This window comes from Hypanus sabinus, chromosome 7 (genome assembly GCF_030144855.1).
Source record: "Hypanus sabinus isolate sHypSab1 chromosome 7, sHypSab1.hap1, whole genome shotgun sequence".
Lineage (NCBI taxonomy): Eukaryota > Metazoa > Chordata > Chondrichthyes > Myliobatiformes > Dasyatidae > Hypanus > Hypanus sabinus.
The window spans coordinates 78,336,682-78,364,644 of NC_082712.1; the positions used below are offsets into that span (position 1 = coordinate 78,336,682).

General features: G+C 45.8%; 2 protein-coding genes and 1 non-coding gene across 4 annotated transcripts in view; 1 reads left to right on the plus strand and 2 right to left on the minus strand.

Annotated features, from left to right (window-relative positions):
* LOC132396890 (protein mono-ADP-ribosyltransferase TIPARP-like) overlaps positions 1-3,015 on the plus strand; it is a 41,919-nt gene extending 38,904 nt beyond the window's left edge. Inside the window, exon 8 of the mRNA XM_059974942.1 lies at positions 638-3,015. Within this exon, the coding sequence (XP_059830925.1) occupies positions 638-688 (51 nt within the window). The 3' untranslated portion in view covers positions 689-3,015. The remainder of the gene's footprint in view (positions 1-637) is intronic.
* Positions 2,136-2,299, minus strand: LOC132397598 (U1 spliceosomal RNA). The gene has a single exon (XR_009513411.1). It is a non-coding gene; the product is annotated as a U1 spliceosomal RNA (small nuclear RNA).
* Positions 3,016-19,378: 16,363 nt separating the features above from the next.
* chd3 (chromodomain helicase DNA binding protein 3) overlaps positions 19,379-27,963 on the minus strand; it is a 116,670-nt gene continuing 108,085 nt past the window's right edge. For both annotated transcript variants that reach the window (XM_059974944.1, XM_059974943.1), the window contains one exon: positions 19,379-21,884. In XM_059974944.1, coding sequence (XP_059830927.1) covers positions 21,785-21,884 — 100 coding nt within the window. In that variant the 3' untranslated portion in view covers positions 19,379-21,784. The remainder of the gene's footprint in view (positions 21,885-27,963) is intronic.

Sequence of the window (27,963 nt, forward strand, 5' to 3'; positions counted from 1 at the left end):
TGGACCCCAAGATCCCTCTGATCCTCCACACTGCCAAGAGTCTTACCATTAATACTATATCCTGCCATCATATTTGACCTACCAAAATGAACCACTTCACACTTATTTGGGTTGAACTCCATCTGCCAGTTCTCAGCCCAGTTTTGCATCCTATCAATGTCCCGCTGTAACCTCTGACAGCCCTCCACACTATCCACACCCCCAACCTTTGTGTCATCAGCAAACTTACTAATCCATCTCTCCACTTCCTCATCCAGGTCATTTATAAAAATTACGAAGAGTAAGGGTCCCAGAACAGATTCCTGAGGCACTCCACTGGTGAGTGACCTCCATGCAGAATATGACACGTCTGCAACCAGTCTTTGCCTTCTGTGGGCAAGCCAGTTCTCGATCCACAAAGCAATGTCCCCTTGTATCCCATGCCTCCTTACTTTCTCGATAAGCCTTGTATGGGGCACCTTATCAAATGTCTTGCTGAAATCCATATACTCTACATCTACTGCTCTACATTCGTCAATGTGTTTAGTCACATCCTTAAAAAATTCCATCAGGCTCTAAGGCACGACCTGCCTTTGAAAAATTCATGCTGACTAATCATATTATACTTCTCCAAATGTTCATAAATTCTGCCTCTCAGGATCGTCTCCATCAGTTTACCAACACTGAAGTAAAACTCGCTGGTCTATAATTTGCAAACACGAGGAAATCTGCAGATGCTGGAAATTCAAACAACATACACAAAATGCTGGTGGAACACAGCAGGCCAGGCAGCATCAGAAGCACTGTCGACGTTTTGGGCCGAGACCCTTCGTCAGGACTAACCGAAAGGAAAGATAGTAAGAGATTTGAAAGTAGTGGGGGGAGGGGGAAATGCGAAATGATAGGAGAAGACCAGAGGGGGTGGCATGAAGCTAAGAGCTGGAAAGGTGATTGGCGAAAGTGATACAGAGCTGGAGAAGGGAAAGATTTTGGGACGGGAGGCCGGGAGAAAGAAGGGGGGTGGGAGCACCAGAGGGAGATGGAGAACAAGGCATGAGCATTGACTTCTCTAACTTCCGATAATGCCCCTCCTCCCCTTCTTACCCCAACCCTGACATATTTAGTTGTGTGAGAGAGATTGATTTATTTATTTGTTTGTTTATATATGTGTGTGTATATATGTATGTATATATATATACACACACACACACAAACACCCCCCCCCCCCCAGACCGGGTCTTTATGCTGGGTGTGGCGGCAGTATGAGCGATGGTTCAAGAATGTCTCCCGCCCGCCCCTCCCTGTGCGATCGAGCCTCCCCACACTCTCAGCCTGAGTCATAGCCTCTGTGAAGGAAATAACGCTGAGACCTGACCAGGGACAAGTTCTACCAATAACGTTTAATAACTAGGGTGACACTTCACGGAAATAGGCCCAGTCTCTGTGCAGCTCGTTTACGCCCGGGGCATATTAATCTCTCCGCCACCCCCCACCCCCACCCCCACCCCCGGGCATTATCTGCACCAAGAGTCAGCACGGACTCCCGTACCCATCCTGCCGGCCGGGAGCATTCCCTGACGGACGCCTCCTTTTACTGGAAGACCAACAAGTTTCGAGCTTCCAGCAGCAGGTGATGTGGCCTTGCTGGAATTTGTATCACTGCCATATGTCGTGAAATGTGTTGTTTTGAAGCAGCAGTTCATTGTAATACATGATTTTTAAACTATAAACGACAATGTTGTATACATATATTAAATAGGTAATGCACAAAGAGAGCAAAGCTAGTGAGGAACATAGTTCGACACCACGCAGAATCAGTTTCATATTTTCTTCTCGTCTCGCTTCTAAGCCGTCTTAGAAACTGGGTCCCTTTCTCCGCCCTGCGGCGGGCACCGCGGTCGTCGAGGCGGAAGTGAGGATCGCGCCACGTCTCCCCCTGTAGGATGCAGAGCAAATCTGCAGGCAATGAGAATCATCCAAGCCTGGAGCCGAAGTGCGCATCAACGCATCTGAACCACGGATAGAAACTTGTCAGTGAAGCAGCCGGTAGTGATCATGGACCCGGTCCAGCCTCCTGCGGGCCCTTCTGGTCGTTCCGTGGTGGAACATGCTAACGGCCGATTGGAGTGCAACAACTCTATCTTTAAACAGGAAATCAGGGGAGAGCGCGAACGCAGTCCCCCACTACCACAAATTTTGCAGTCGAGTATCCCGCATTTGGGGACATCGCAGGCGTCAGCACACCCGAAGTGCAATGGGATAGCCTCGTCCTGGGAGAACCGCCTTCATGATCACGGTCTCTCCCCTGCCAGGTAAGTATGCTTTCGATCGCCTGCGACACGCATCCAAGCTTGGGCCATACACCTTTAACACAGGACGACATCGAACTTTCAAGACTCTTTTCCTATTGTCCCACACGTATTTTTAACAGAATACCATATTCATACCGAATTCCAGTATTCTATAATTAAGCACTGTGACACGGATGATGGTCCATTAGGCCTTGATTTACATATTTTCCATAAAAGGAAATGGAGCTGTGACTCGCCGGTCAGCCCACTAATTAATTTCTGAAATCGACCGCGGAGTGTCGCTGTGGGCGGCGTTGATGCTGAACTGAATTGTAGATGACGGAAATCTGACCCAAAACCATGTTCAAAGCAAATATATTATCAAAGTACATATATGTAATCATCTACAACCCTGAGATTCATTTTCTTGTGGCAGACACAATAAATCCATAAAAAACAGAATCAATGAAAGACTTGGCCATTCAACCAGTGTGCAAAACACACGCAAACTGCAAATGCAGAAAGAAAGAAAGAATAATAATAAATAAATAAAATCCTGCTGGTTTCCTTGGGTGTGTAAGTCTAGGGAAGACCCACACTCCAGTCCCGCCAAACCCGTGAGATTGAGATGCCTCTCCCACCCCCGAGCCCTGTTACAACTCGGTGCCAAGAAACAATAGAGCACACTGCAGACGATTAAAGGAATTATATTCATGAATCTTAATGTAACGAAGGGGTTAATAAATAAAGCAAAGAAAGAAAAAAATTATAATTAAAGAGTCAAATTGGAGCTCAACTGTTCCCAAAATTCATATTCACCAATCCTCATTCGATCTCAGCGCTGGCCCCATCGAATCACAGGTTGTATCCTACAGCTGGTTTTCTCCATTGTCTTCTTCTCTCTTCATCTCCACTGAACAAAAGACCCAGCTCACATTCCAAAGCACCCATTATCTCTACTATGACCCAAACACTGCTTCTACAGGGTGATATATAAATAAGCAAAGAATATTGAGGTCATGAGATGAAGAGTCATTGAAAGTGAGTCCATTTGATGTGGGAACATTTCAATGATGGGGCAAGTGAAGTTGAGGGAAGTTATCCCCTTTGGTTTTAAGAGCCTGATGGTTGAGGGGTAATAACTGTTCCTGAACCTGGTGGTGTGCGTCCTGTACCTTCTTCCTGATGGCAGTAGTGACAAGGGAGTTTGTCCTGGGTGGTGGTGGGGGTCCCTGATGATGGATGCTGCTTTCCTGTGACAACACTCCATGTAAATATGCTCAATGGTGGGGAGGGCTTCACCTGTGATGGACTGGACCACATCCATGTCATGGAATCTACAGCATTGACAAAGGTCATTAGACCCAAATGGTCCCTGCCAATTGAGCTGCCTGTTGAAGCTAGTCCCATTGCAGACATTGGGTCCGTATCTCTCTAAACCAGGGCTTCCCAAATTGTTTTACACCACGAACCTACTATTGACCGAGAGGTCTGTGGAGGATGGCTTGGGAACAGGTGTTCTAACCTTTCCAATACTATGAGCATCCAGTTGTGTCACTCAACAGAAGACAGATGTAATCTGCTCTTGATGGCTTTATTAAGAGGAGATTCTATCTCACTCATTTAATAAAATCAATATCAGGATCAGAATCTAGTTTACTATCTCTGATATTTATAAATCAGAGCATTGAGTATAGGAGTTGGGATGTAATGTTAAAATTGTACAAGGTATTGGTGAGGCCGAATTTGGAGTATTGTGTACAGTTCTGGTCACCGAATTACAGGAAAGATGTCAACAAAATAGAGAGAGTACAGAGGAAATTTACTAGGATGTTACCTGGGTTTCAGCACCCAAGTTACAGAGAAAGGTTGAACAAGTTAGGTCTTTATTCTCTGGAGCATAGAAGGTTGAGGGGGAACTTGATAGAGGTATTTAAAGTTATGAGGGGGATAGATAGAGTTGATGTGGATAGGCTTTTTCCATTGAGAGTAGGGGAGATTCAAACAAGAGGACATGAGTTGAGAGTTAAGGGGCAAAAGTTTAGGGGTAACACGAGGGGGAACTTCTTTACTCAGAGAATGGTAGCTGTGTGGAACGAGCTTCCAGTAGAAGTGGTAGAGGCAGTTTCGATTTTGTTTTGTGACAGCAGTACGGTTCAAGATATAAAAAATAATTACTTTACACCCAGTGGCCATTTTACTAGGTCCACCTGTGCACCTGCTCATTAATGCGAATATCTAATCAGCCAATCATGTGGCAGCAACTCAATGTATTAAAGCATGCAGACATGGTCAAGGGGATCTGTTGTTGTTCAGAATGGGGAAGACATGTGATCTGAGTGACTTTGACCAGGGAATGATTGTTGGTGCCAGATGGGGTGGTTTGAGTATCTCAGAAACTGCTGATCTCCTGGGATTTTCACTCACAACAGTCTCTAGAGTTTACAGAGAATGGTGCAAAAACAAAAAAGCCGTCCAGTGATAATGAGTTCTGTGGGTGAAGACACCTTGTCAATGAGAGAGGTCAGAGGGGAATAGCCAGACTGGTTCAAGCTGACAGGAAGGCAAGAGTAACTCAAGTAACCATGTGTTACGACAGTGTTGTGCAGAGAAGCATCTCAGAATACACAACACATCAAACCTTGAAGTGGATAGGCTACAGTAGCAAAAGACCATGAACATTCACTCAGTGTCCGTCTGTTACTGTAGTGGAGGAGCAGGGTGATCTGGGAGCACATGTCCACAGATCCCTGAAAGTTGCCTCACATGTAGATAGGGTAGTTAAGAAAGCTTATGGAGTGTTAGCTTTCATAAGTCGAGGGATAGAATTTACGAGTCGCGGGGTAATGATGCAGCTCTGTAAAACTCTGGTTAGGCCACACTCGGAGCTCCTGAATCTACACGTGTCTGTGGGGGTCCTCATATGCATGATGGTGAACCTCCTACCGAGCCTTCACTGCAGTATACTCGAAACGTCTGCTTTCATATTCATTCCTTACCAATTCAAATGTGTCATTGGCTGTAGGTCATGTGTCCATTAACACCTTTTTATTGACTCTGCTCCAGGCCAGCACCCATTTACTGCCCTCTTCCCAGAAAGTGACAATCAGTATGGCTCTTTGTTCTCGATCAGCAGCAAGCTTGAATCACGCAGAACAGGTCTAGACCTCACCATTCACAATCCTGCATGTTATATCCAAAGAACGCCTCACAATTCTCACAATTCCTCACAATTCTCACAAATATCCTCACAATTAACTTCCCGCATTTTCTACTGAGGGGACTGTTTCTGGTCTCCTAACTCAGCCGTATCTGACATATTGAACTTTGCAAGCCTCGGTGCACAACATCCTTTCACCCTTTTTATATTTTGACCAACTTAAACTCACTCCTACTTAGTTGTCCCCCAAGAAAGTGAGTGGGTAACAGCCTCACTGTAGATGACCACCATTCCGGCACTATTACTTCAGTTAGATGCAAAATTGATTTGGTACCCTGTTACCAAAGCAACAAATTCCATGTATTTCCTAACACTGATCCTATCCCTTTGTGTTACTCTGGGTCTCACTACATTTAGTCTCTGGTGTAGTTCAAGTCATTGAGGTTGTGGGGTTGTCAATTTTACATTGTTCCCATCATATTGAATTAAACCTGCAGCATACAAGTATAATTTCTGCTCTCACTTCCAGTCTCAAGTTTCAATAAAAGACTTATCCATAAGATAAGGATGCATAGAGTTGGGGGTGATGTATTAGCATGGGTAGAGGATTGGTTAACCAATAGAAAGCAGAGAGTTGGGATACAACGTGGGTGTTACTCTGGTTGGAAATCAGTGGTGAGCAGTATGTCGAAGAGGTCGGTGCTGGGCCCACGACTGTTCACTATGTACATCAACGATCTGAAGGAGGGGACTGAGTGTAGTGTGTCTAAATTTGCTACTGATAATAAATTGAGTAGAAAAATAAATTGTTCAGAGGATACAGAGAGGATCTGCAGAGAGATGTAGATAGGTTAAGTGAGTGGGCAAGGGTCTGGCTGATGGAGTACAATGTTGGTAAATGTGAGGTCATCCACTCTGGAAGAAAAACTGGAAGAGCAGATTATCACTTAAATGGTAAAAAAAGATTGCAGCACGCTGCTGTGCAGAGGGACTTGGGAGTGCTGTGTATGAGCCATAAAAGGCGGGTTTGCAGGTACAGCGGGCTATCAAGGAGACAAATGGGACAAATGAGACAAATTTACTAACCCATCCCTCCACTTCTTCATCCAGGTCATTTATAAAAATCACGAAGAGTAGGGGTCCCAGACCAGATCCCTGAGGCACATCTCCAGAAGTTTTTGAATTTGTAGGTGACAAGCCAAATCTCTTCAAACTCCTAGTGAAAAATAGCTGCTGTCCTGCCTTGCTTATAGCTTCATTGATAAGTTGGGACCAGGTTAGATCCACACAGATCGTGACACGTGGGAACTTGAAATAGCTCAGTCTCTCCACTTCTGATTCCCTCTATGAGGATTGGTTCATGTTCCCTCGTCTTACCTTTCTTGAAGTCCACAATCAGCTTTTTTGTCTTGCTGACATTGAGTGCAAGGTTGTTGCTGCAACTCCATTCAACTAGCTGGTATATCTTACTCCTGTACGCTCTCTCATCCCAGTCTGAGGTTCTACCAACAATGGTCGTATCATCAGCAAATTTATAGATGGCATTTCATCTATACCTATGCTTACACTCCTGAAGAGCACCAGTGTTAAACGTCAGCAAGGAGGAGATATTATCACCAATCCTCACAGACTGTGGTCTTCCTGTTAGGAAGTCGAGGATCCAATTGCAGAGGGAGGTACAGAGGCCTAGATTCTGTATCGATCAAGAATGTGGGAAAGGTGGTGTTAATCACTGAGCTATAGTCAACAAACAGCATCCTGACATACAGTAGGTGCTTGTACTGTCCAGGTGATCTAAGGCTGTGCGAAGAGCCATTGAGATTGCATGACCAACCTCTCAAAGCATTTCATCACTGTCAATGTGAGTGCTACTGGGTGATAGTCATTAAGGCAGCTCACACTACTCTTCTTAGGCACTGATGTAATTGTTAATGTTTTGAAGCAGGTGGGAACTTCTGACTGTAGCAGTGAGAGGTTGAAAATGTCCTTGAATATTCCCGCCAGAAGATAGGCACAAATTTTCAGAGCCTTACCTGGTACTCCTTTGGGCCTGCCACCTTATAAGGGTTCACCCTCGTGAAAGACAGCCCAACATCAGCCTCCAAGACAGAGATCACAGGGTACAGCAGGGATCTTCACAGCTGTAGTTATATTCTCCCTTTCAAATTGGGCCTAGAAGGTGTTGAGCTCATCTGGCAGTGAAGCGTCACTGCCATTCATGCTATTGGGTTTCGCTTGAAGGAAGTAATGTCTTGCAGGCCGTGCCAGAGATGTTGTACATCCAATGTTGCCTCCAACCTTGCTTGGAATTGTTTCTTCCAAGTAATGCCCCTCTGCAAGTAATGCCTGGTTTTCTTGTACAAACCTTGATTACCAGACTTAAATGCCACAGGTCTAGACTTCAGCAGGTGATATACCTCCTAGTTCATCCACGGCTTTTGGTTTGGGAATGGCCAACAAGTTTTCATAGGCACACCTTCATCCACACTGGTTTTAATCAAGTCGGCAACAACTGCATTATATTCATTCAGATTTGAAGATGGATCCCTGAATACTGTCCAGTCCACTGATTCAAAGCAGTACTGTACACGCTCCTGTGCTTTCCTTGTCCATACCTTCTTGGTCCTCACTACTGGTGCTGGAGACTCCAGTGTCTGCCTATACTTAGAGAGTAGAAGTGCAGGCAGATGATCAGACTTTCTGAAGTGTGGGCGTGGAATAGCATGATAGGCATTCTTGATGGTCCAGTGTGTGGTTTCCTCTGGTACTGCAAATGATTTGTTGATGGTAATTACTTAGTGATTTTTTTCAGGACAGACCGGATAAAAACTCCCAAAATGATAGTGAAAGTGCCAAGGTGATCCCATTTCTCAGATCAATCAGAGCCTGTTTGCCATTGGCCTGAGGTGGAATGTACACTGCTACCAAAATAATTGCAGAAATCTCCTGCAGCAGGTAGAATGGATGGTAATTAATTGCAAGATATTCCAGGTCTGGTGAACAGAACTGGGACAACACTAATACATTTGTGCACCGCGAGGAGTTGATCATGAGGCATACACCTCCATCTCTGCTTTTGATGCACTCGAAAGCCCTATCCTGACAGTGTATAGTGAACCTGTCAATCTGAATCGCTACATCCGCTACGGAAGGGGTTAACCGGGATTCCGTGAAACAAAGGACACACGCGGTCCTGATGTCCCTCTGAGTATAGATGTGCAAAGTTAAAGAGTCAATTTTATATGTTTGGCAATAAAAATAACAAACTGCTTGCATCTCAATTAAAAACGGCCAGAGCCAAAAGACAAATTTTGAGAATTCATAGCAAATATGGTAGCCTGGCTTGGGAATATGAGGCACTTAATAAGATGTTTCAAGGTTTTTATACTGAACTTTATAAATATCAATTTCCAGTAGATTCTTCCAAAATGAATGTTTTTTTTAACGCAAGATTGCTTTTCCCCAAATTTCTGTTGAGGATTAACAAACTCTTGATGACTCAATTACTGAAGTTGAAATTCGTAAAGCTATTTTTTTAATGCAATCTGGTAAGGCCCCTGGACTTAATGGCTACCCTGTAGAATTTTATAAAAAATTTGGAAAATTGCTCTCTCCATATATGTTGGAAATGTTTAAGGATTCTTTTGTGAAAGGTGATTTACCCTCTACCTTTCATGAGGCTTCTATTTCTTTAATTCTTAAGAAGGGTAAAGATCCTACTGATTGTGCCTCATATAGGCCTATTTCATTATTGAATGTCGATTCTAAGATTCTGTCAAAGATAATGGCCAATCAGTTGGAAAATATTCTGGATAAAATTATTTTTGAAGATCAAACAGGCTTTATAAAAGGTTGTTATTCTTTCTCAAACATTCAGAAATTATTTAATGTTATATACTCATCTTCTTTTAAAACTCCACAATGCGTTGTTTCTTTGGATGCTGAAAAAGCGTTTGATTGGGTCAAATGGAAATATTTATTTAATGCTTTAGAGAAATATAAAACTCCTATCACTACTGTTGTTACTAATAATTGTAGATTCCCTTTTTTTCAGCTTTCATGGGGGACAAGACAAGGTTGTCCATTAAGCCCTTTGTTATCTTAGTATTAGAATCCCTTGCTATTGCTCGCTGTGAAGCTAAAGATATTCATGGGATTCTTGTGAATGAGACCATTCATAAGATTTCTCTGTATGCTGACGATTTACTGGTTTATATTTCTAATCCTGAGGAATCTATCTCTGCCTTGCCAAAATTATTTAATGAATTTGGAGATTTTTCGGGATACAAATTAAATTTTCACAAAAGTGAACTGTTCCCTTTAAATGAATCTGTTTCTATATATGATAATATTCCTTTCAGAGTCACGGATTCCTTTAGCTATTTCAGTGTTACAATTTCTAAAAAAATATAAAGATCTTTATAAAGCTAATTCTGTTCCCTTGGTGGATTCTATGAAGTATTTATTTAGTAGATGGAATCCACTTACATTTTCACTTGCTGGTCGCATCCATGCAGTCAAAATGATGATTTTACCAAAATTTTTATATTTGTTTCAGAATATCCCTGTTTTTTTTACTAACAAGTTTTTTGATTGGATTGATTCTATTATTTCATCTTTTATTTGGAATAATAAAAGACCAAAATTATTAAATATCACTTACAAAAATTAAAAAAGGATGGAGGTCTTGCTTTGCCTAATTTAAGAATGTATTACTGGGCTGTTAATGTGTGATATATATCCCTTTGGTTATACTGGGTTGATAAGAACGATTGGCCAATTTGTGCAGACTTGGAGCTGAAAGCTGTGAAACAGTTTTATTTAACCTCATTATTGGGAGCTGCCTTACTTGTACAATTAGGTAAAGTTGCTAATTTAAATTTATATCCTGTGATTAAGCATTCTTTACAAATTTGGCTCCAGTTTTGTAATTTATTAACCTTAAAAAATTTAAACTTTTTAGTTTATTTTATCAAAATTACTTTTTTAAGATTGAGTGATTCACTTTTTTTTACTTTGGAAGAATAAAGGCATTAATTCTGTTTTGGACTTATTTAAAAAAGATAGGCTGATTTCTTTTGAGCAATTGATAAATATCCTCTTTCATACTCACACTTTTAACAATACCTTCCAGTTAGACATTTCTTACAAAAATATTTAAGTAAATTTCCTTACATATTGGATGCCGACCTGTTAGATACTATTACGAGTATGAACCTTTTGATGAAGGGCTCTATTGGAAGAATTTATAATTTACTATTACTATGGGATAAGCATCCTTTATTTAAAATTAAACAAGATTGGGAAAAGGAACTTGATTTTTGTGGGGGAGGACTGGACGTAGATTCTGAAATTGGTTAACTCTTCTTCGATCTGTGCTAGTCATTCATTGATTCAATTGAAAATTTTACACCGTTACTATTTGACAAAGGAGAGATTGTCTAAAATATTCCCTAATGTTGATAGCTATTGTGATAGATGTAAAACTGAGACAGTTACATTGACACATATATTTTGGTCTTGTTCTATATTGGAACAGTTCTGGAAGTCAGTTTTTTCTACAATTTCTAAAGCACTAAAAATTAATTTACAACTTAACAAATTAACTGTGCTTTTTGGAATAATTCCTCACAATACCCACGGTATCTCTTTGTCTGACCAACATTGCATTTGTCACATTGATAGCTAGGAGGGCCATTCTGTTGAAGTGGAAGGATGCTTCGGCTCCCACTCTGTCACAATGGTTCTCTCAAGTGATGCTATGTCTTAGTTTGGAGAAAATTAGCAGTTGAACCTTTGAACCTATGTTTGATTTCGAGAAAAGATGGGGTTCATTTGCTTCCTATTACCATTTGAGTTAATTAATAGATTTCCTTCATGATCTGATTGTAAATCTTGGTATCTTTTTTTTAAGAAGCTTTTTTGTATGACACACAACTCCGGGGTTGAATACCCAATGGGTTTCTTTTTCACTTTTTTTTCCCTTTAGTAGGTTTTTTTTCTTTTTGTCACAAAAAGTTTTCAATCTTTTAATATGAATGTCTTTATTTCTTTGAGGCATTGTAAATGATGTTTACTTCAACGTATTCTTGTTAATTTTGGGTTGATAATAAAAAGATTTGAAGAAAGAAAGAAAGATGTACAAAGCCCAGCTCTCTTCAGTCTCCTCAGAAAGTAGAGACGTTGGTGAGCTTCCCCGATTATGGAGGATGTGTTCTGGGGCCATGAGAGGTTGTGCAAACTGTGTACCCCGAGGAGTTTGAAACTGCTTGTAGTTTCCTCTGATACAAAGGGGGTTATGGGTGGTGCAAGTTCTCCTGAAGTTGATAACCATTTCCTTTGTCTTATTGACATTGAGGAAGAGATTATTTGCCTGGCACCAGGCTTCAAGCTCTTCCACCTCCTCTCTGTAGGCCATCTCATGGTTGTTGTCAATGAGCTCCACCACTGTTGTGTCATTGGTGAACTTGACAGTGTCAGGTGTGTGGTGTTCAGTCATGTGTGAGCAGAGTGTAGAGCAATGGCCTCAGTACCCAGCCCTGGGGGTGGGGGGTGTGAGCACCTCTTTTGAGGATGTTGGGGAGGGTGGAGTGGTTGTGCATCCTATCTGCAGTCTGTTTGGTAGGAAGTCCAACAATCAGTTGCACAGTGGTTTATTTAGACTGAGGAGGAGGAGTTTGTTCACCAAAGTCTGTGGGACAATAGAGTTAAATGCCCAACTGAAATCCAGAAACAGTATTCTGACACAAGTTCTTTAGTTTTCTCGGTGATTCAGGGCCAGGTGCATGACAGATGCTATAAGATCTATTGCAGAGCAGTTGTGTCAGTAAGCATATTGGTGAGTGCCCAGTGTGGCAGCAATGGAGTTTTTGATGTGTGCCACTACCAGCCATTCAAAGCATGTAATGATTGACATTCAGTGCCACCAGGCGGTAGTCTTTCCGTTCTGAAGGTGCAGAGCTCGACATACACCTGTTATATAATATAGGAGATAGTGCTCAGAAGCTTTCTGAATGGACACCAGTATTGGATATTCAATGGGGTTCTGCTAATTGGGATGTGCAACCATTGTAAATAAGTAATTCTGCTAATATATCAATCATCAAGATATAAGAATTAAGTAGGTAATCACAGGCATTGAAACAGAAGCAAATGATTTATTTTTACCTTTGTGTTTAGAAAGTATAAAACATTGTGTCATGAGGAACTCTTGGACCCCTTCTTCTGAAGGCTTGCTGTGTGCATAGACACTTATATTTCCCCATCTCCTGCACTCAATACTTTGATTTATAAAGGCCAATGTGTCAAAAGCAGGCAAAAGGTCCTTCAGAATTTGGTTCAGGTTTTTCAAAACTCACTGAATTCCTGGTGTATACCAATAGATTGGAAAACAATAACCCTTTTGTTCCTAGGATGAGAGGATTGTCCTATCTAGGCAAGTTACATTAACATTCTTTGAACTTTTAGAAGAATGAGAGGCAATATTGAAATATTGACCCTAAGGATATGTGACAGAGTCACTGTGGAGATGTTTCCAACAGTAGGAGGTGGAGGGGGACAGTTACAGGATGAAGTAGCAGTCATTCAAAACTGTTTAGCAACTACTTTTCAGTTTGGTGAATGTCTGGAACTTACCCCATAAAGTTGAGGAGAATAGATCATTAGAATTGTTTGAAGGGAAGGTATTGTAGCGGTGTGCTACACGCAGCGCTAAAATTACGACACGGAGTCGGTAACTGCAGACGAAGGAAAAACTTTATTCGAAATCCTCAGCCTCACTTTTAAGCCTCCCTCAACCTGCCTCCCGTGGCGCAGAGGCTCCAAAGCTCTGTGCTCGCAAACCCCCGTAGGCTATCTAATTTTGAGCCGGTTCGGATGTGCCAGGAAATGGGTCGCCACATAACCCCCCCACCCCCAGAACCGGCGATACACCCCCCAATGTCCACAGTCTGGGCCGGAACCTGCTTGGGAGGTCGGCCTCTGCGCCGAGGTGCCGGAAACTCGGCCGGTTGCGCCAGGTCCACATGGGCCGGTTTGAGGCGGTCCACCGTGAAGACCTCCTCTTTCCCCCCAACGTCCGGCACGAACGTGGACCCGTTGTTCCGGAACACCATAAACGGCCCCTCGTATGGCCGCTGCAGCGGTGGCCGATGCCCGCCCCTTCGTACAAACACAAACTTACAGTTCTGTAGGTCTTTGGGTACGCAGGTCGGGTGCCGCCCGTGCTGTGAAGTGGGTATGGGGGCCAGGTTACCGAGCTTCTTGCGTAGTCTGCCCAAGACTGCTGCGGGATCTTCCTCTTGTCCCCGTGGGGCTGGTAGGAACTCCCCGGGGACGACCAGGGGCGCGCCGTATACCAACTCGGCCGACGAGGCGTGCAGGTCGTCCTTGGGCGCTGTGCGGATGCCGAGTAGGACCCAGGGAAGTTCGTCCGCCCAGTTGGCTCCTCGCAGGCGGGCCATGAGGGCCGACTTCAGGTGACGGTGGAAACGCTCCACTAGCCCGTTCGACTGTGGGTGGTAGGCAGTGGTGTGATGCAGCTGTGTCCCCAAAAGGCTGGCCATAGCTGACCACAGGCTGGAGGTGAACTGGGCGCCTCTGTCGGAGGTAATGTGGGCCGGGACACCAAAGCGAGATATCCAGGTGGCGATCAGGGCTCGGGCGCAAGATTCGGAGGTGGTGTCGGTGAGCGGGACCGCCTCTGGCCATCTTGTGAACCGGTCCACGATAGTCAGGAGGTGCCGCGCTCTGCGCGACACTGGCAGGGGGTCCACGATATCCACATGAATGTGGTCGAAACGCCGGTGGGCGGGATGGAACTGCTGCGGTGAGGCTTTGGTGTGCCGCTGCACCTTGACCGTCTGGCAGTGCATGCACGTTTTGGCCCATTCATTGACCTGCTTGCGGAGTCCGTGCCAAACGAACCTGTTGAAGACCATATGGACGGTTGTCCTGATGGAGGGATGCGCCAAGTTATGAATGGAGTCGAAAACACGGCGCCGCCAGGCTGTCGGGACGACGGGACGGGGCTGGCCGGTGGCGACGTCACAGAGTAGGGTCCTCTCACCCGGGCCCACGGGGAGGTCCTGGAGCTGCAAACCGGAGAGTGCGGTTCTGTAACTCGGAATCTCCTCGTCCGCCTGCTGCGCCTCTGCCAGTGCCTCAAAGTCTACCCCTTGGGAAAGGGCATGAACGGTAGGGCGAGAGAGCGCATCCGCCACGACATTGTCCTTACCCGAGACGTGCCGGACATCCGTTGTGTATTCAGAGATGTAGGACAGGTGGCGTTGCTGGCGGGACGACCAGGGGTCGGACGCTTTCGTAAACGCAAAGGTAAGCGGTTTGTGGTCCGTGAACGCGGTGAAGGGCCGACCTTCTAGGAAGTACCTGAAATGCCGGATTGCCAGGTAGAGCGCCAACAGTTCCCGGTCGAAAGCACTGTATTTGAGCTCGGGTGGCCGCAGGTGTTTGCTGAAAAACGCCAGGGGTTGCCAGCGACCTGCGATGAGTTGCTCCAGCACCCCACCGACTGCCGTGTTAGATGCGTCCACTGTGAGGGCGGTAGGGACGTCCATTCTGGGATGTACTAGCATTGCGGCGTCCGCCAAAGCTTCCTTCGTTTGAACGAAAGCGGCGGCGGACTCCTCGTCCCAGGTAATGTCCTTGCTCGGACCCGACATCAGGGCGAACAGGGGGCGCATGATCCGGGCAGCTGAAGGGAGGAAGCGGCGGTAGAAATTGACCATACCTACGAATTCCTGAAGGCCTTTGATCGTGGTGGGTCGGGGAAAGTGGCGGACCGCATCTACCTTAGCGGGCAGAGGGGTTGCCCCGTCTTTAGTAATCCTGTGGCTCAGGAAGTCAATGGTATCGAGTCCGAACTGGCATTTGGCGGGGTTGATTGTAAGACCGTACTCACTCAGTCGGGCACAGAGTTGACGGAGGTGGGACAGATGCTCCTGACGACTGCTGCTGGCTATGAGGATGTCGTCCAAATAGATGAACGCGAAGTCCAGGTCCCGTCCCACCGCGTCCGTTATCCGCTGGAACGTCTGTGCGGCATTCTTCAGGCCGAACGGCATGCGGAGGAACTCGAAAAGGCCAAACGGGGTGATGAGAGCCGTTTTGGGGACGTCGTCAGGATGCATCGGGATTTGATGGTACCCTCGGACGAGGTCCACCTTGAAGATCCGTGCGCCGTGCAGGTTTGCTGCAAAGTCCTGAATGTGCGGCACAGGGTAACGGTCCGGTGTGGTAGTCTCGTTCAGCCTGCGGTAGTCGCCGCACGGTCTCCAGCCCCCCGTCGCTTTGGGCACCATGTGCAGGGGGGAGGCCCATGGGCTGTCGGACCGCCGGATGATCCCCAATTCCTCCATCCTCTGGAACTCCTCCTTCGCCAGTCGGAGCTTGTCCGGGGGAAGCCGCCGAGCGCGGGCGTGGAGGGGTGGTCCCTGGGTCGGGATGTGGTGCTGTACACCGTGTCGGGGCATGGCCGCTGTGAACTGCGGTGCCAGAACCGATGGGAAATCCGCCAGGACCCTGGTGAAGTCGTTGTCGGACAGCGTGATGGAGCCGAGGTGAGGGGCTGGCAACTGGGCTGCACCCAGGGAGAACGTCTGAAAGGTCTCGGCGTGGACCAGTCTCTTCCTGGGCAGGTCGACCAGTAGGCTGTGAGCTCGCAAAAAATCCGCACCCAGAAGCGGTTGGGCTACGGCGGCCAGTGTAAAGTCCCACGTGAACTGGCTGGAGCCGAACTGTAGCTGCACCTGACGGGTGCCATAGGTCCTTACTGTGCTGCCATTCACGACCCTCGGGGGGGACCCGGTGCCCTGCTGCGGGTGTCGTAACTCGTCGGAGGTAAAACGCTGATCTCAGCCCCAGTATCGACCAAAAACCGGCGTCCCGACCTTCTATCCCACACATACAGGAGGCTATCCCGATGGCCAGCCGCCGTAGCCATCAGCGGCGGCTGGCCCTGGCGTTTCCCGGGAACTTGCAGGGCGGGCGACAACGGCGGGCTTCTGCGCCCCACCGCTGGTGGTAGAAGCACCAGTGTTCATTGGGCCGGGGGTTGGCGGGCTCTGCGGTCGGGCCTGGACTGGTTTGCTGCCGGGAGCGTGGCTGGGAGATCTGTGCGATGGACCTTTTTGGCGTTCCACAGCAAGTCCGCCCGGGCTGCCACCTTCCGGGGGTCACTGAAATCCGCGTCAGACAGCAGCAGGCGTATGTCCTCGGGCAGCTGCTCCAGGAATGCCTGCTCAAACATGAGGCAGGGTGTGTGTCCGTCGGCGAGGGACAACATCTCATTCATTAAAGCCGATGGAGGTCTGTCGCCCAAGCCATCCAGATGCAGTAAACGGGCAGCCCGCTCGCGCCGAGAGAGTCCGAAAGTCCTGAGGAGCAGAGCTTTGAATTCCGTGTACTTGCCGTCTGCCGGGGGCGACTGTACGAACTCCGCGACCTGGGCCGCTGTGTCCTGGTCGAGGGAGCTCACCACGTAGTAGTAGCGGGTGTCTTCTGAGGTGATCCGGTGAACGTGGAATTGGGCTTCGGCTTGCTGGAACCATAGGTTCGGTCGCTGTGTCCAGAAACCCGGCAGTTTCAACGAAACAGCATGAACAGAGGCGGCGTCGGTCATTTCTGGTCCAAAAATCGTTTGGACCGTCGGGGTCACCAATTGTAGCGGTGTGCTACACGCAGCGCTAAAATTACGACACGGAGTCGGTAACTGCAGTCGAAGGAAAAACTTTATTCGAAATCCTCAGCCTCACTTTTAAGCCTCCCTCAACCTGGCCCCCGTGGCGCAGAGGCTCCAAAGCTCTGTGCTCGCAAACCCCCGTAGGCTATCTAATTTTGAGCCGGTTCGGATGTGCCAGGAAATGGGTCGCCACAGTATACAATTTTTTTGAAAGTTCCAAATTGATGGGAACCAGTACAGGTGAGGAGACCCAAGGCAGATCTGCCATGGAATGGTAAATGGGCTTGAGGAGCTTAATGGTCCAACTCCTGTTCCTAAAATCTTAATAATATGGTTTTTTTCACCCAGTGTGGCAGACATACATTACAATACCATTAGTCTTCCTGGAGCAATGCATAGTGAAGTGTACTGGCTGGAAGTGATGGATTGGCCAGTGCTTACCACTCTCTGTGGGCTCCATTGCTCTAGAGCAGAGCAGCTGCCATCCCGAGCTGAGGTGCAACTGGCCAGGATGTTTTCTATAGCACATCTGTAGCTCTTCAAGAGGATCCTTGTGAATTCTTCTAATATGGGATATCCCATATAGTTGACACACCCTGGGTCTCAGTCAATGTCAAGAAGCTCCAAGATGACCGGAGAGCAGTGTCTGCTGGACAGAATGGACATATACAGACTCCCACACCCCTCATACCTTCCCTTCCTACGGACAATCCTATGATTATTGTACACCTCCTCCAAACCACCCCCTTCCTCTGACAATCATGGCTCTTTTGTCAATGAGGGCCCTTGGCCAGAAAAGCTGGTCACATTCCCAGAGATTACTTGCTGATCAGCCTCCCAGTAGCTGAGACCAGAGCCTGCACCATGCCTTGGCTCCTTGACCACTATCCACAGACTGTGGTACCCTGGTGTTTGTGGGTGGGTTTTACTGGGCATAGACAGGCTGAAGGAGATGGAATCAGCTGCTGGTAGTTTTTCCATTTAGCTACAACCTGATCGAACACTGTCACTGAGATTTCAAACAGGCTGGGATACTGCTTTTTATAACTCTGGCCATGGGATCACATAGACAGCATAGCCAAGAAAGCACACCAGGGGCTCTACTTCCTCAGAAAGCTAAAGGAAATTTTGCATGTCCCCACTGACACTCAACAACAAAAAAATCCCACCCAGATGCATCACAACTTGGTACAGCAACTGCTCTCACCAAGATGACAAAAATTACAATATTATGGACATAGCCCAATCACCTTGAAAACCAGCCTCCCTTCTACTGACCCATTTAGACTTTACACTACCTCAAGAATACTATGTAATAAAAGTTACCCCACCTTAGTCATTCTCTCTTCTCACCCCCCTTCCATAAGACCATCAGACGTAGGAGCAGAATTAGGCCATTTGGCCGATTGAGTCTGCTCTGCCATTTGATCATAGTTGATTTATTTTCCCTCTTAACCACTCTCCTGCTTTCTCTCCACTGTAATCTTTGATACCCTAATTATGTACCTATCAACCTCTTTTAAATACACCTAATGACAACCATCTTCTTCCATCAGGCAGAAGATACAAAAGCTTGAAAACAGGTACCAGGCTCAATGACAGCTTCTATCTTGGTGTTACAAGATTCTTGAATGGATTTCTTGCACATGAGCAATGGACTCAACATCACAATCTACCTCGTCGTGGCTCTTGTACCTTGTCTATCTGCACTGCACTCTGTAACTGTAAGACTATATTAACATCATTATTGTTTTCCCCTTGTACCACCCTGATTATTTAGGTTTTGAAATGATCTGTACAGATGGCAAATAAAGCAAAGTTAGCTTTTCACTGTATCTTGGTACACCGTAATTAGTTTGGCACAACATTGTGGGCAAAAGGCCTATTCCTGTGCTGTACTTTTCTGGATGACAATAATAAACCAATTCCAATTACATCCCACCAAAAAGTAGCAACGTTGACAGGCCAGAGCTCTGACAATGCAAAGAACGGGCACTCAGCACGGGTGAGGTATTGAGTGAATGTTAGTTCTTCATCCCTGCTGTGTCATGGTACTATGTAATGGAAAAAGAAGCAAAGTGAAATGTTCTTAGCTAAATCCTTTCAGTGATACAGGATCAGGTGAGATGTGTGAATGTTAGTTCTTTATCCCTGCTGGGTCACTGGGTTGTGCGAAGGGGAAATGAGGAAAGCTAAATGCTCTCAGCCAGATCGTTCCAGTGCTATAGGATCAATGCACAATGGAGACAATTTCAAATGTGTAACAAAACAAAAACTTTAATGAAAAAAACAATTCTTCAAAATATTCTTTTAAAACAAAGGATATTAAGTAATAAGATGTCAGCTGAAACAGATTATTATGCAGACATAATTTAAAGAATATATATTTTTTCCTTTGTAAGCAGTCTTTTTACCCCACACTTGCTCACCATGCCTGTGTCGAACGGATTGAGACAGACTGCGAGAAAGCAATGACGACCCAGGTCACAGAAGTAACATATACAATGCATATGGCACAGAACTGGCACAATATTTTTCCCACCCCTCAGTCCCAGAATATCCTTGGAATTGGTGCCGCCCCACTCTCATCCCTTACTAGCTTCCTAACCTCACTGGCATCTTGAAGCTCAAGCCAAGGAAATGACTTTTGGGAAGCTATTCTATGGCGGGGCAACTCTGGAAGGGGCACAGTTGTGAGGAAGCAGGGTTTTCAGCTGCCTTCGCTCCTGTAGGCTGGCTAGTGGGGGAACCTGTACCAAGTCTGTGGGTTCCACCTTCCCAAATGCTGTTGCTCCATTTGACCCCAGACTCTCCTAGCCCAGGAGGGGTGTGCAATAGATGTACCCAGGAAAATAGTAGGACCATGATCAGGGATGAGGAAGTTCACCTAAAGACAGTGGCAAAGGAATGGAAGGGTTGTGGGAAAGGAGGGTGAAGGAAAAGGAGACTCAATTTTCCAGACAACTTTGTCAAGTACTAGGATCAACTCCTTGGTGAGTGGGAGGATCCTGAGTGGAGAGGACAAGGGAACAAGTTCAAGCTATGCATCTCAAACCCCCTCCATCCTCCCGAATTTCTGGTGGTCTTGGGCATATGGAGCAAGAACAGCAGTCTGTCTTACCCCCTCCTGTCAGGGATCACAGCTTAGGAGTTAAGTGAAAGGCGAATGTAGTAATTATAGAGTAAATTTAAAACTCTTATGCTTAACACATCCAGATTAAATGTAAACATTAAATAAAGTGAGCACAGCGAGTCAGTCAGCTTCGGAAAGAGAAGATACTGGCCACAATACAGCTAGTCAGCTTCTTTCCAGTAACAACCCCCCCACTACCCCTCCCAAAGAATATTAACCCATTTTCCATTCATTGTTGCTGACTCCCATCCTTCTGGCCTTTAACCTTCTACTGTATGCACATTTAAAACCGGTCTTCATTTAATGAACTCCAGACCATGAGTGGGAACCAATGGCCAGGTATACAAATGCACAGAATGCCAATGTCTAGCATTGTTCAGAAACAGGGTTTTTTTTTCTACCCATCCCAGTTCCTACCTCCCCAACCCTCAAAACAACTCATGATTTAATTTAAAGAAACAAGAACACCATTGTTGGCTGTATAATCCAGCAGCCAAGTTGTTTCAAAATGGCTATCCTTATGAGTCAGAGTACAGGCACAAAAACATTTTGACAATAGGGACCAGAAATGCAATCAGATGTGGACCACTGCTCCTTCAGACACATGCAAAAGGGGGTCTGTTATAAAGAACATGAACAAAGTTTAAAGCTGCAGTACCCTACAATTGCTGCCAAGACTACAGTATCCCTATCCCAACCTCCCATCCAAAGTATAGACAGAACCTCAAGAAATCAATTTATGATATGCACACAAAAAGGTTTCTGCACACCACACATGACTAGATGGCACTGCACAGAATTCCTTCTGACTACCAGCCCACTTCTCACTGACCCAACATACAATCAGGCCCAATGCATTCACAGTAGCCCTATCAGTAGTGCAACTACCCATCAGCTAGGCCAACTGGGAGATAATTGGCTAGAACAAGATTTGATCCCTAATGAGGGTGAGATGGCGCCCATTCATAGACATTCCATTGTGCATTTTGCAGCAGGGGACAATGTTGAGAACTAAACACATCCCCCACACCCTCATTCTCCAAACTGTACAACTAGTCTGAGATTAACTAAGAGTTCAAGGGCTTATTTGCTGAGCTTAGTACCATTCCTGACAGCAGGTTGGCTTGTTTAGATTGCGCCCATTTTAACTTGTCAACTGTGAGAAAGAACCACAAATAGGTGGGTTGCGATAAGTCATGGATGGAAAAGATTCTACATTTATATTACTCAAAGTTAAGATCACCGACAAAGAAACACAATGACTATTGCACCAGTGGTTTGCCTCATGACTGCTGGCTCTGCGAGTCTGGGATGTTGGAAGGAAGGAAGGAGGTAATTGGAGGGGTATCTAATATGTTATTTACCCATCTTTTCAAGGGGAGATGTTCCTTCTCACACTCACTCACACACGCACACAAACCCCTGGGGCAAAAACACACATGAAGGATATCTTTAGTCTTGTGTTTCATCTCTCAAAACAAAATATGAACACAACTGATAGTGAGGGCAGGAAGGGTGGTCAATCATCTATACATATTATTTCCCCTCTCTTCTCTTTCTTTTCCACGTTCACTCCTTCTTTGATGCTCTCTTTTTTCTCCAAAGCAGAAGGACCATTGGATGCTATAAGAGGTGAAGGAAGAGAGAAAAGGGTGTCATTCAAGGTGTGACTTGGTATATCCTGATGATAATCAATGTCTTTAAAAGAATCAGTAACTCTACTAAGAACAGCAACCTTCCTCTTAAGGAACCAGATTCCACCCCCCCCCCCCACTTAACCCACAACACCCCCTTGTCTTTCACATCCTTACTTTGCTTTGAAAAGGCAGAGCTCAACAATTTCTAGGAATGGCTAGTGGTCTATCCATCTGAAGCAATGTGTTCAGTTCTAACACAGCTCCATGGGCAAATGCCACTGGCCTTGAGGGAAAGAAGTGCAGAATACAACGGTGCACAGTGACTGGTATTCCTGTGAGTTCAGCAGATGGTGGATGGAATGGGGAGAGAGAGGGGGGTGCCCGCTGGTGGGGCAAGTCACTATGACTGCAGAGGCTAGAGTAAGACTGTTCCAGGGTGACATCAGAAAGTTCTTCATTTTAATGGACGTATAGAGCATTCAAATCTAATAAGATTTCTGGCTTTCAAAACATAGGTAGATAGCTCCTAGACTGGGGTGTTGAGTTGCAGAAACAAGAAGGATAGCCAAGAGTTATGGTGCACATCAACTACAACCACAATCCACTGAAATAGGGCAGATTCGAAGATGGGTGAGTGGGGGTTTCTGTGCTGAGGAGTGAGTGGTCTGCCCTCTAACAGCGCTGTAGCTGGCCAGGTATTTCATTTGTGCCAGTTTACTTTCATTTTGTCACGATGGGTAAAGGCTGGTTCTCTTTTTTCACTGGAAGAACCAGTCTGAGTAGGGACACGAGTGCGCAACAATTGGCAAGTGAATTGTAGACTGGGACAATATTTTTTCTTTGTATAAGCAATTTCTTGATTTTTTTGAACATTCCTAGGAACAAACCCACCAATCTTAGCCTGTATCTCCCTATCAGCTATCACACTTCCAATGGTAACTTTTATTACAGATGCTAAAATAAGAATGTGGAAGACGTTACCCAAATAAATGAGACTGAAAGCACCACTCTCCCCATACAACATGGATGAATAATGGTACGCAATGAATGGGAACGACACCACCGTACCAGGTAGTGTAAACATGTCTCAATGGACAGCTGGGATCTGTGACCAAACAGGGACTTGCATCAGATCACTTGAATGACAAATTTACAAACACCACACAGCTTAGGATCAAACTGGGAAGAGGATTCTTTGAATCCACTACTGGTTTTATTGGCTTATGTGACATTGTTCTCTCTGTCTAGCATACAGTTACTGCATAACTTAAATCTTATGTCACATCACCCATCATAACAAACTTCAACTAGCCCAAATCCACTTCATCTTCAGTGACAGTATGATTCATCTCAGCCTTTAAATAGCAATATTCTCTTCAGTTCTCTTCATCCTCCACCCATACTGATACCAACTGAAATCTGCCAATCCCCTACATACTGTGAGACAACTTTGCTTACATCGATAGAAGGCAAAGGAGCTGGAAAATGACAGGTAAATACAAACCAGATTTTCTGACAGACTTACTAACAATAACTTGGCTGCTGGGTTCTGTCATACACAAACTGCGCTATATCTACGTCAATGACCTGCTGTTGAATTACACTGAATATGTGGCATTGAAAAACATTGAAATATGGAATAAAGTAAATTCTAGTGAACCATTTACCTCCCCACAGATACTTCCAGCATTTTCTGCTTGCACTTTGATCCAGTTGCCCTCAAGTGTCAAGCATTAAATAAACTCTGTCCTTTGTGTAACCCAACACACAATGCTTTAGCACACTAACAAACTGTGCAAAGTTTATGAAAAAAGATGTCACCATCTGTAAGTAAAAACTAGACAGAGAGATCAAACCTGGGACACCTCTGAGGTGGATCAGGCTTGGAAAATGCCCTGTGGTCGAGGATCAGTGATGAAGGAAATGACTGAGCTAACAGGCAGAGGGATGATCTCTCACCAGCAAGACTCTGGAGGGAATGGGCTATAATTTAATATTCTTTGTTCTGGATCTGAAAACAAATCATGGAGGAATATGGAGAAGACCAACTCATTAGCATGTAGCTTTTATTAACTCTAAGCTAATTACTTCTTGGGTACAGTTGGGCTTGCTTTGACAGTGTGTTCCTCCCGTGGATCATTGACACCTTCGTACTCTTTGAAGGTGGGTATCAGTTATAGGGAAGATCACTGTCAGGAGCTCTGTATTCTGCAAGAGTGCACCAAGCTTTCACCCAAGATTTCTTTCTTAATGAGCAGAGCCTGGTGAGGCAACTTGGACAACTTATTCAACTAAAAACTTCATGCCATCACCACTTCTCAGGAGTACCTACCAGATTCTCAATTGACTTCACAGCAGAGGTAAAATAGTGATGTTTGTCCAAATTAATTGTGAACATATAACATTACATGACATCTGCCAGCAAGACTTAAGTCAGCCTTTGCTCAATGTGCAACTTAGAATCTCTGCTGCCATCCCAGCTGTGGAGCAGGTCTGGAATACTGAGGGAAGGATACAAGGTGGGCTGGGTGATCTTCCACTGCCAACTATATCAGTCATATCACAAACAAGAGGAAATCTGCAGATGCCAGAAATCCAAGCCACACACGCAAAGTGCTGGAGAAATCAGCAGGCCAGACAGCATCTATGGGAAAGAGTACAGTCGACGTTTTGGGCTGAGACCCTTCAGCAGGACTGGAGAGAAAAAAAAGATGAGGAATCAGAGTTAGAATGTGGGGGAGGGGAGGGAGAAACACAAGGTAAAACTGGGAGGGAAGGGTGAAGTAAAGGGGAGGGAAGTTGATTGGTGAAAGAGATACAGGACTGGAGAAGGGAGAATCTCATTGGGGAGGACAGAAGGCCAAGGGAGAAAGACAAAGTGGGAGGAGCACCAAAAGGAGGCGATGGGCAGGCAAGGAGATATGGTGAGAGAAGGAAACGGGGATGGAGAATAGAGAAGGGGGGCATTACTAGAAATCAATGTTGATGTTCATGTCATCTGGTTAGACGCTACCCAGACAGAATACAAGGTGCTGCACCTCCAACCTGAGTGTGGCCTCATCATGACAGTGGAGGAGGCCATGGATGGACATGTCAAAATGGGAAGGGGAAGAGGAATTAAAACTCGGAGATACCGCTTTTTCTGGGGGACAGAGTGTAGGTGCTTGGTGAAGCGGTCTCCCAATCTACAAGAGGCCACACCGGGAGCACCGGAAACAATAGATGACCCCAACTGCGTGCTGATGCAGTAGAGACAGAAGAATTGAGAGAAGGAGATGGTATTTGTACAAGTAACAAGGTGGGAAGAGGTACAGTCCAGGTAGCTGTAAGAGTCAATGGGTTTATAATACACATTAGTGGATAAGCTGTCTCCAGAGATAGAGACAGAGAGATCGAGAAAGGGAGGGAGGTGTTGGAAATGAACCAGGTAGATTTGAGGATAGAGTGGAAACTGGAGGCAAAGTTGATGAAGTTGACGAGCAGTAAACAGCACCAATGCAGTTGTCAATGTAGGGTAGGAAAAGTGGGGGGGGAGTGACACCAGTGTAGGCTCGGAACACAGATTGTTCCACATAGCCACCAAAAAGGCAGGTACAGCTGGGACCCATATGAGAACACATGGATATACCTTTTGTTTGAAGAAAGAGGGAGGAGCCAAAGGAGAAATTATTGAGAGTGAGGATAAGTTCCACTTGATGTAGGAGATTGGTGGAGGAGGGGAACTGGTTGGGCCTGGTGTCCAGAAAGAAATGAAAAGCTCTGAGGCCTTCTTGGTGGGGCAATGGAGGTGTACAGGGAGTGGACATCCATGGTGAAAATAAGATGCTTAGGGTTAGGGAACTAGGAAATCATTGAAAAGATCTGCATTGATGTAGATTGGGAGACCACTTCACCGAGCACCTATGCTCCGTCCACCAGAAAAAGTGGGATCTCTCAGTGGCCAACGATTTTAATTCCACTTCCTATTCTGACATGTCCATCCATGGCCTCCTCTACTGTCGCAACGAGGCCACACTCAGGTTGGAGGAGCAACACCTTAATATTCTATCTGGGTAGCCTCCAACCTGCTGGCATGAACATTGATTTCTTGAAATTGTGGTCATTGCCAAACCACCCCTCCCCCCTTCTCAATTCCCCATCCCCTTTTCCCTCTCTCACCATATCTCTTTGCCTGCCATCACCTCCCTCTGGTGCTCCTCCCCCTTTTGCTTTCTTCCCTGATCTTCCGTCCTCTCCCATCAGATTCCCCCTTCTCCAGCCTATATCTCTTTCACGAATCAACTTCCCAGCTCTTTACTTCACTCCTCCTTCCTCATCTTTTTTCTCCAGTCCTGCTGAAGGGTCTTGGCCTGAAACATCGACTGTACTCTTTTCCATAGACGCTGCCTGACCTGTTGAGTTCCTCCAGCATTTTGTTTGTTGCTTATTTCAGTCATAGGCTGGGTTGGGACTTGTGTCACAGTTCAGAGGTCTTGATGGTGAGAGTCTCCCCTTCAGTGCTACTGAACATTTAAAAGGCAGATGAGACATAGCATTCAAATGATCAGCTATCACAAGAAGCAAAGTGTGAGTGGGATGGTAGTGATGCTGCACCTGTGATTCCCAGCGTGTTAATAGGAAGCTTGTCGTTACTGAAAGAGATGAGCCTCTGGGTGGGAGGCTGTGGAAAAGGCTGCGGGAGGATGAGGTGCCCCTGGCTTGGGTGGGCTCCAGAAGCGGGCAGCTGAATGCTCACTGGTAGGGGGAACTGTACAGGGCCTTGGACAAAATGGAGGGACAGAGGAAATAAAGCAGGAGGCAGATGGAAAAAAAGGGTTAGGATGGGGAGGGGAGAGGAGCAAGACAAAATGGGGTTTCAGGTATGAGAGAGTGTGCTGGCAGTATTAGAGAGCAGCAAAAGCAAGTTGGTTGCATTACGGGAAGTGTGAGAAAGAAAAGGGGGGAGAGGGGAACGAGAAGGGAGGGAGAGGGGAACGAGAAGGGAGGGAGAGGGGAACGAGAAGGGAGGGAGAGGGGAACGAGAAGGGAGGGAGAGGGGAACGAGAAGGGAGGGAGAGGGGAATGAGAATGAGAGAGAGGGGAGGAGGGGGAAGGAGGAAGGGGAGAGGTGGGGGTGAGGAGGGGTTGGAGTGAAGAGCGAGAAATGGGAAGAGAAAGCAGTAGGGAGGGAAGGGGAACAGGAGTGCGAGGAGAGGCAGAGAAGTAGAAAAATGGAAGAGAAAGGAAAAAAACAACCCTTTTGTTAGTGCAATAACCAAGCTGATGGAAACACCAGTCTCCAACACATTTGCCTAGCACACAGGACCTTCCAAGTGTTTACTCAACATAAACTCATTTTCTTTTATTTTTTCCCCAACTTCCTGCACACCGCCCAAACCCAAAGTGATCCTGATGTGGTCCAGCACAGGATAGTGGAGGGCGACACAGCTGATCACAATTTTGTCCTTGGCAAAGGTGAGCATCATTTTCAAGAACATAGTTAACAGAAAAAAAAACAACACATCTAATACCTCTGCAGCATGCCGTCCCATGATATTGAGGACAACTGATAAAACTAAGACCTCTGTTTGGAGGCTTGTCAAATTCTGCTCAAAATACTGTTCTGAGGGCCACAGGGTAATAGGCATCAGTGACAAAGGTAACTCAGTCAACTAATGAAGGCAGAACAGTAGACATGGTTTACAGACTTCTGTAATGCTTTTGAGAAAGATGCATCATGGTAATGCTGGCCCAGAAGGTTAAGACAAAAGGAATCCAAGTGATGTTGCCCAACTGGATGCCAAATTGGCATGGTGGTCAGAAGAAGTAGTTAGTGCTGGATGGGTGTTTTTCTGAGTGGAAGTCTGTAACAAGTGGCATACTGCAGGGATCAGTGCTGGGACTTCGCCTTAACATAGATGAGAATGCAGATAGTCTGGTAAGCAAGTTTAGAGACAAGACAAAAATTGGTGGATTTGTAGATAGCAAAGAAAGCTGTCTAATGATACAGCAGGATGCTAACTAGCTGGAAAGAGGGGCAGAATGATGGCAGATGCAGTTTAATCCAGAAGAGTGTGAGGTGCACT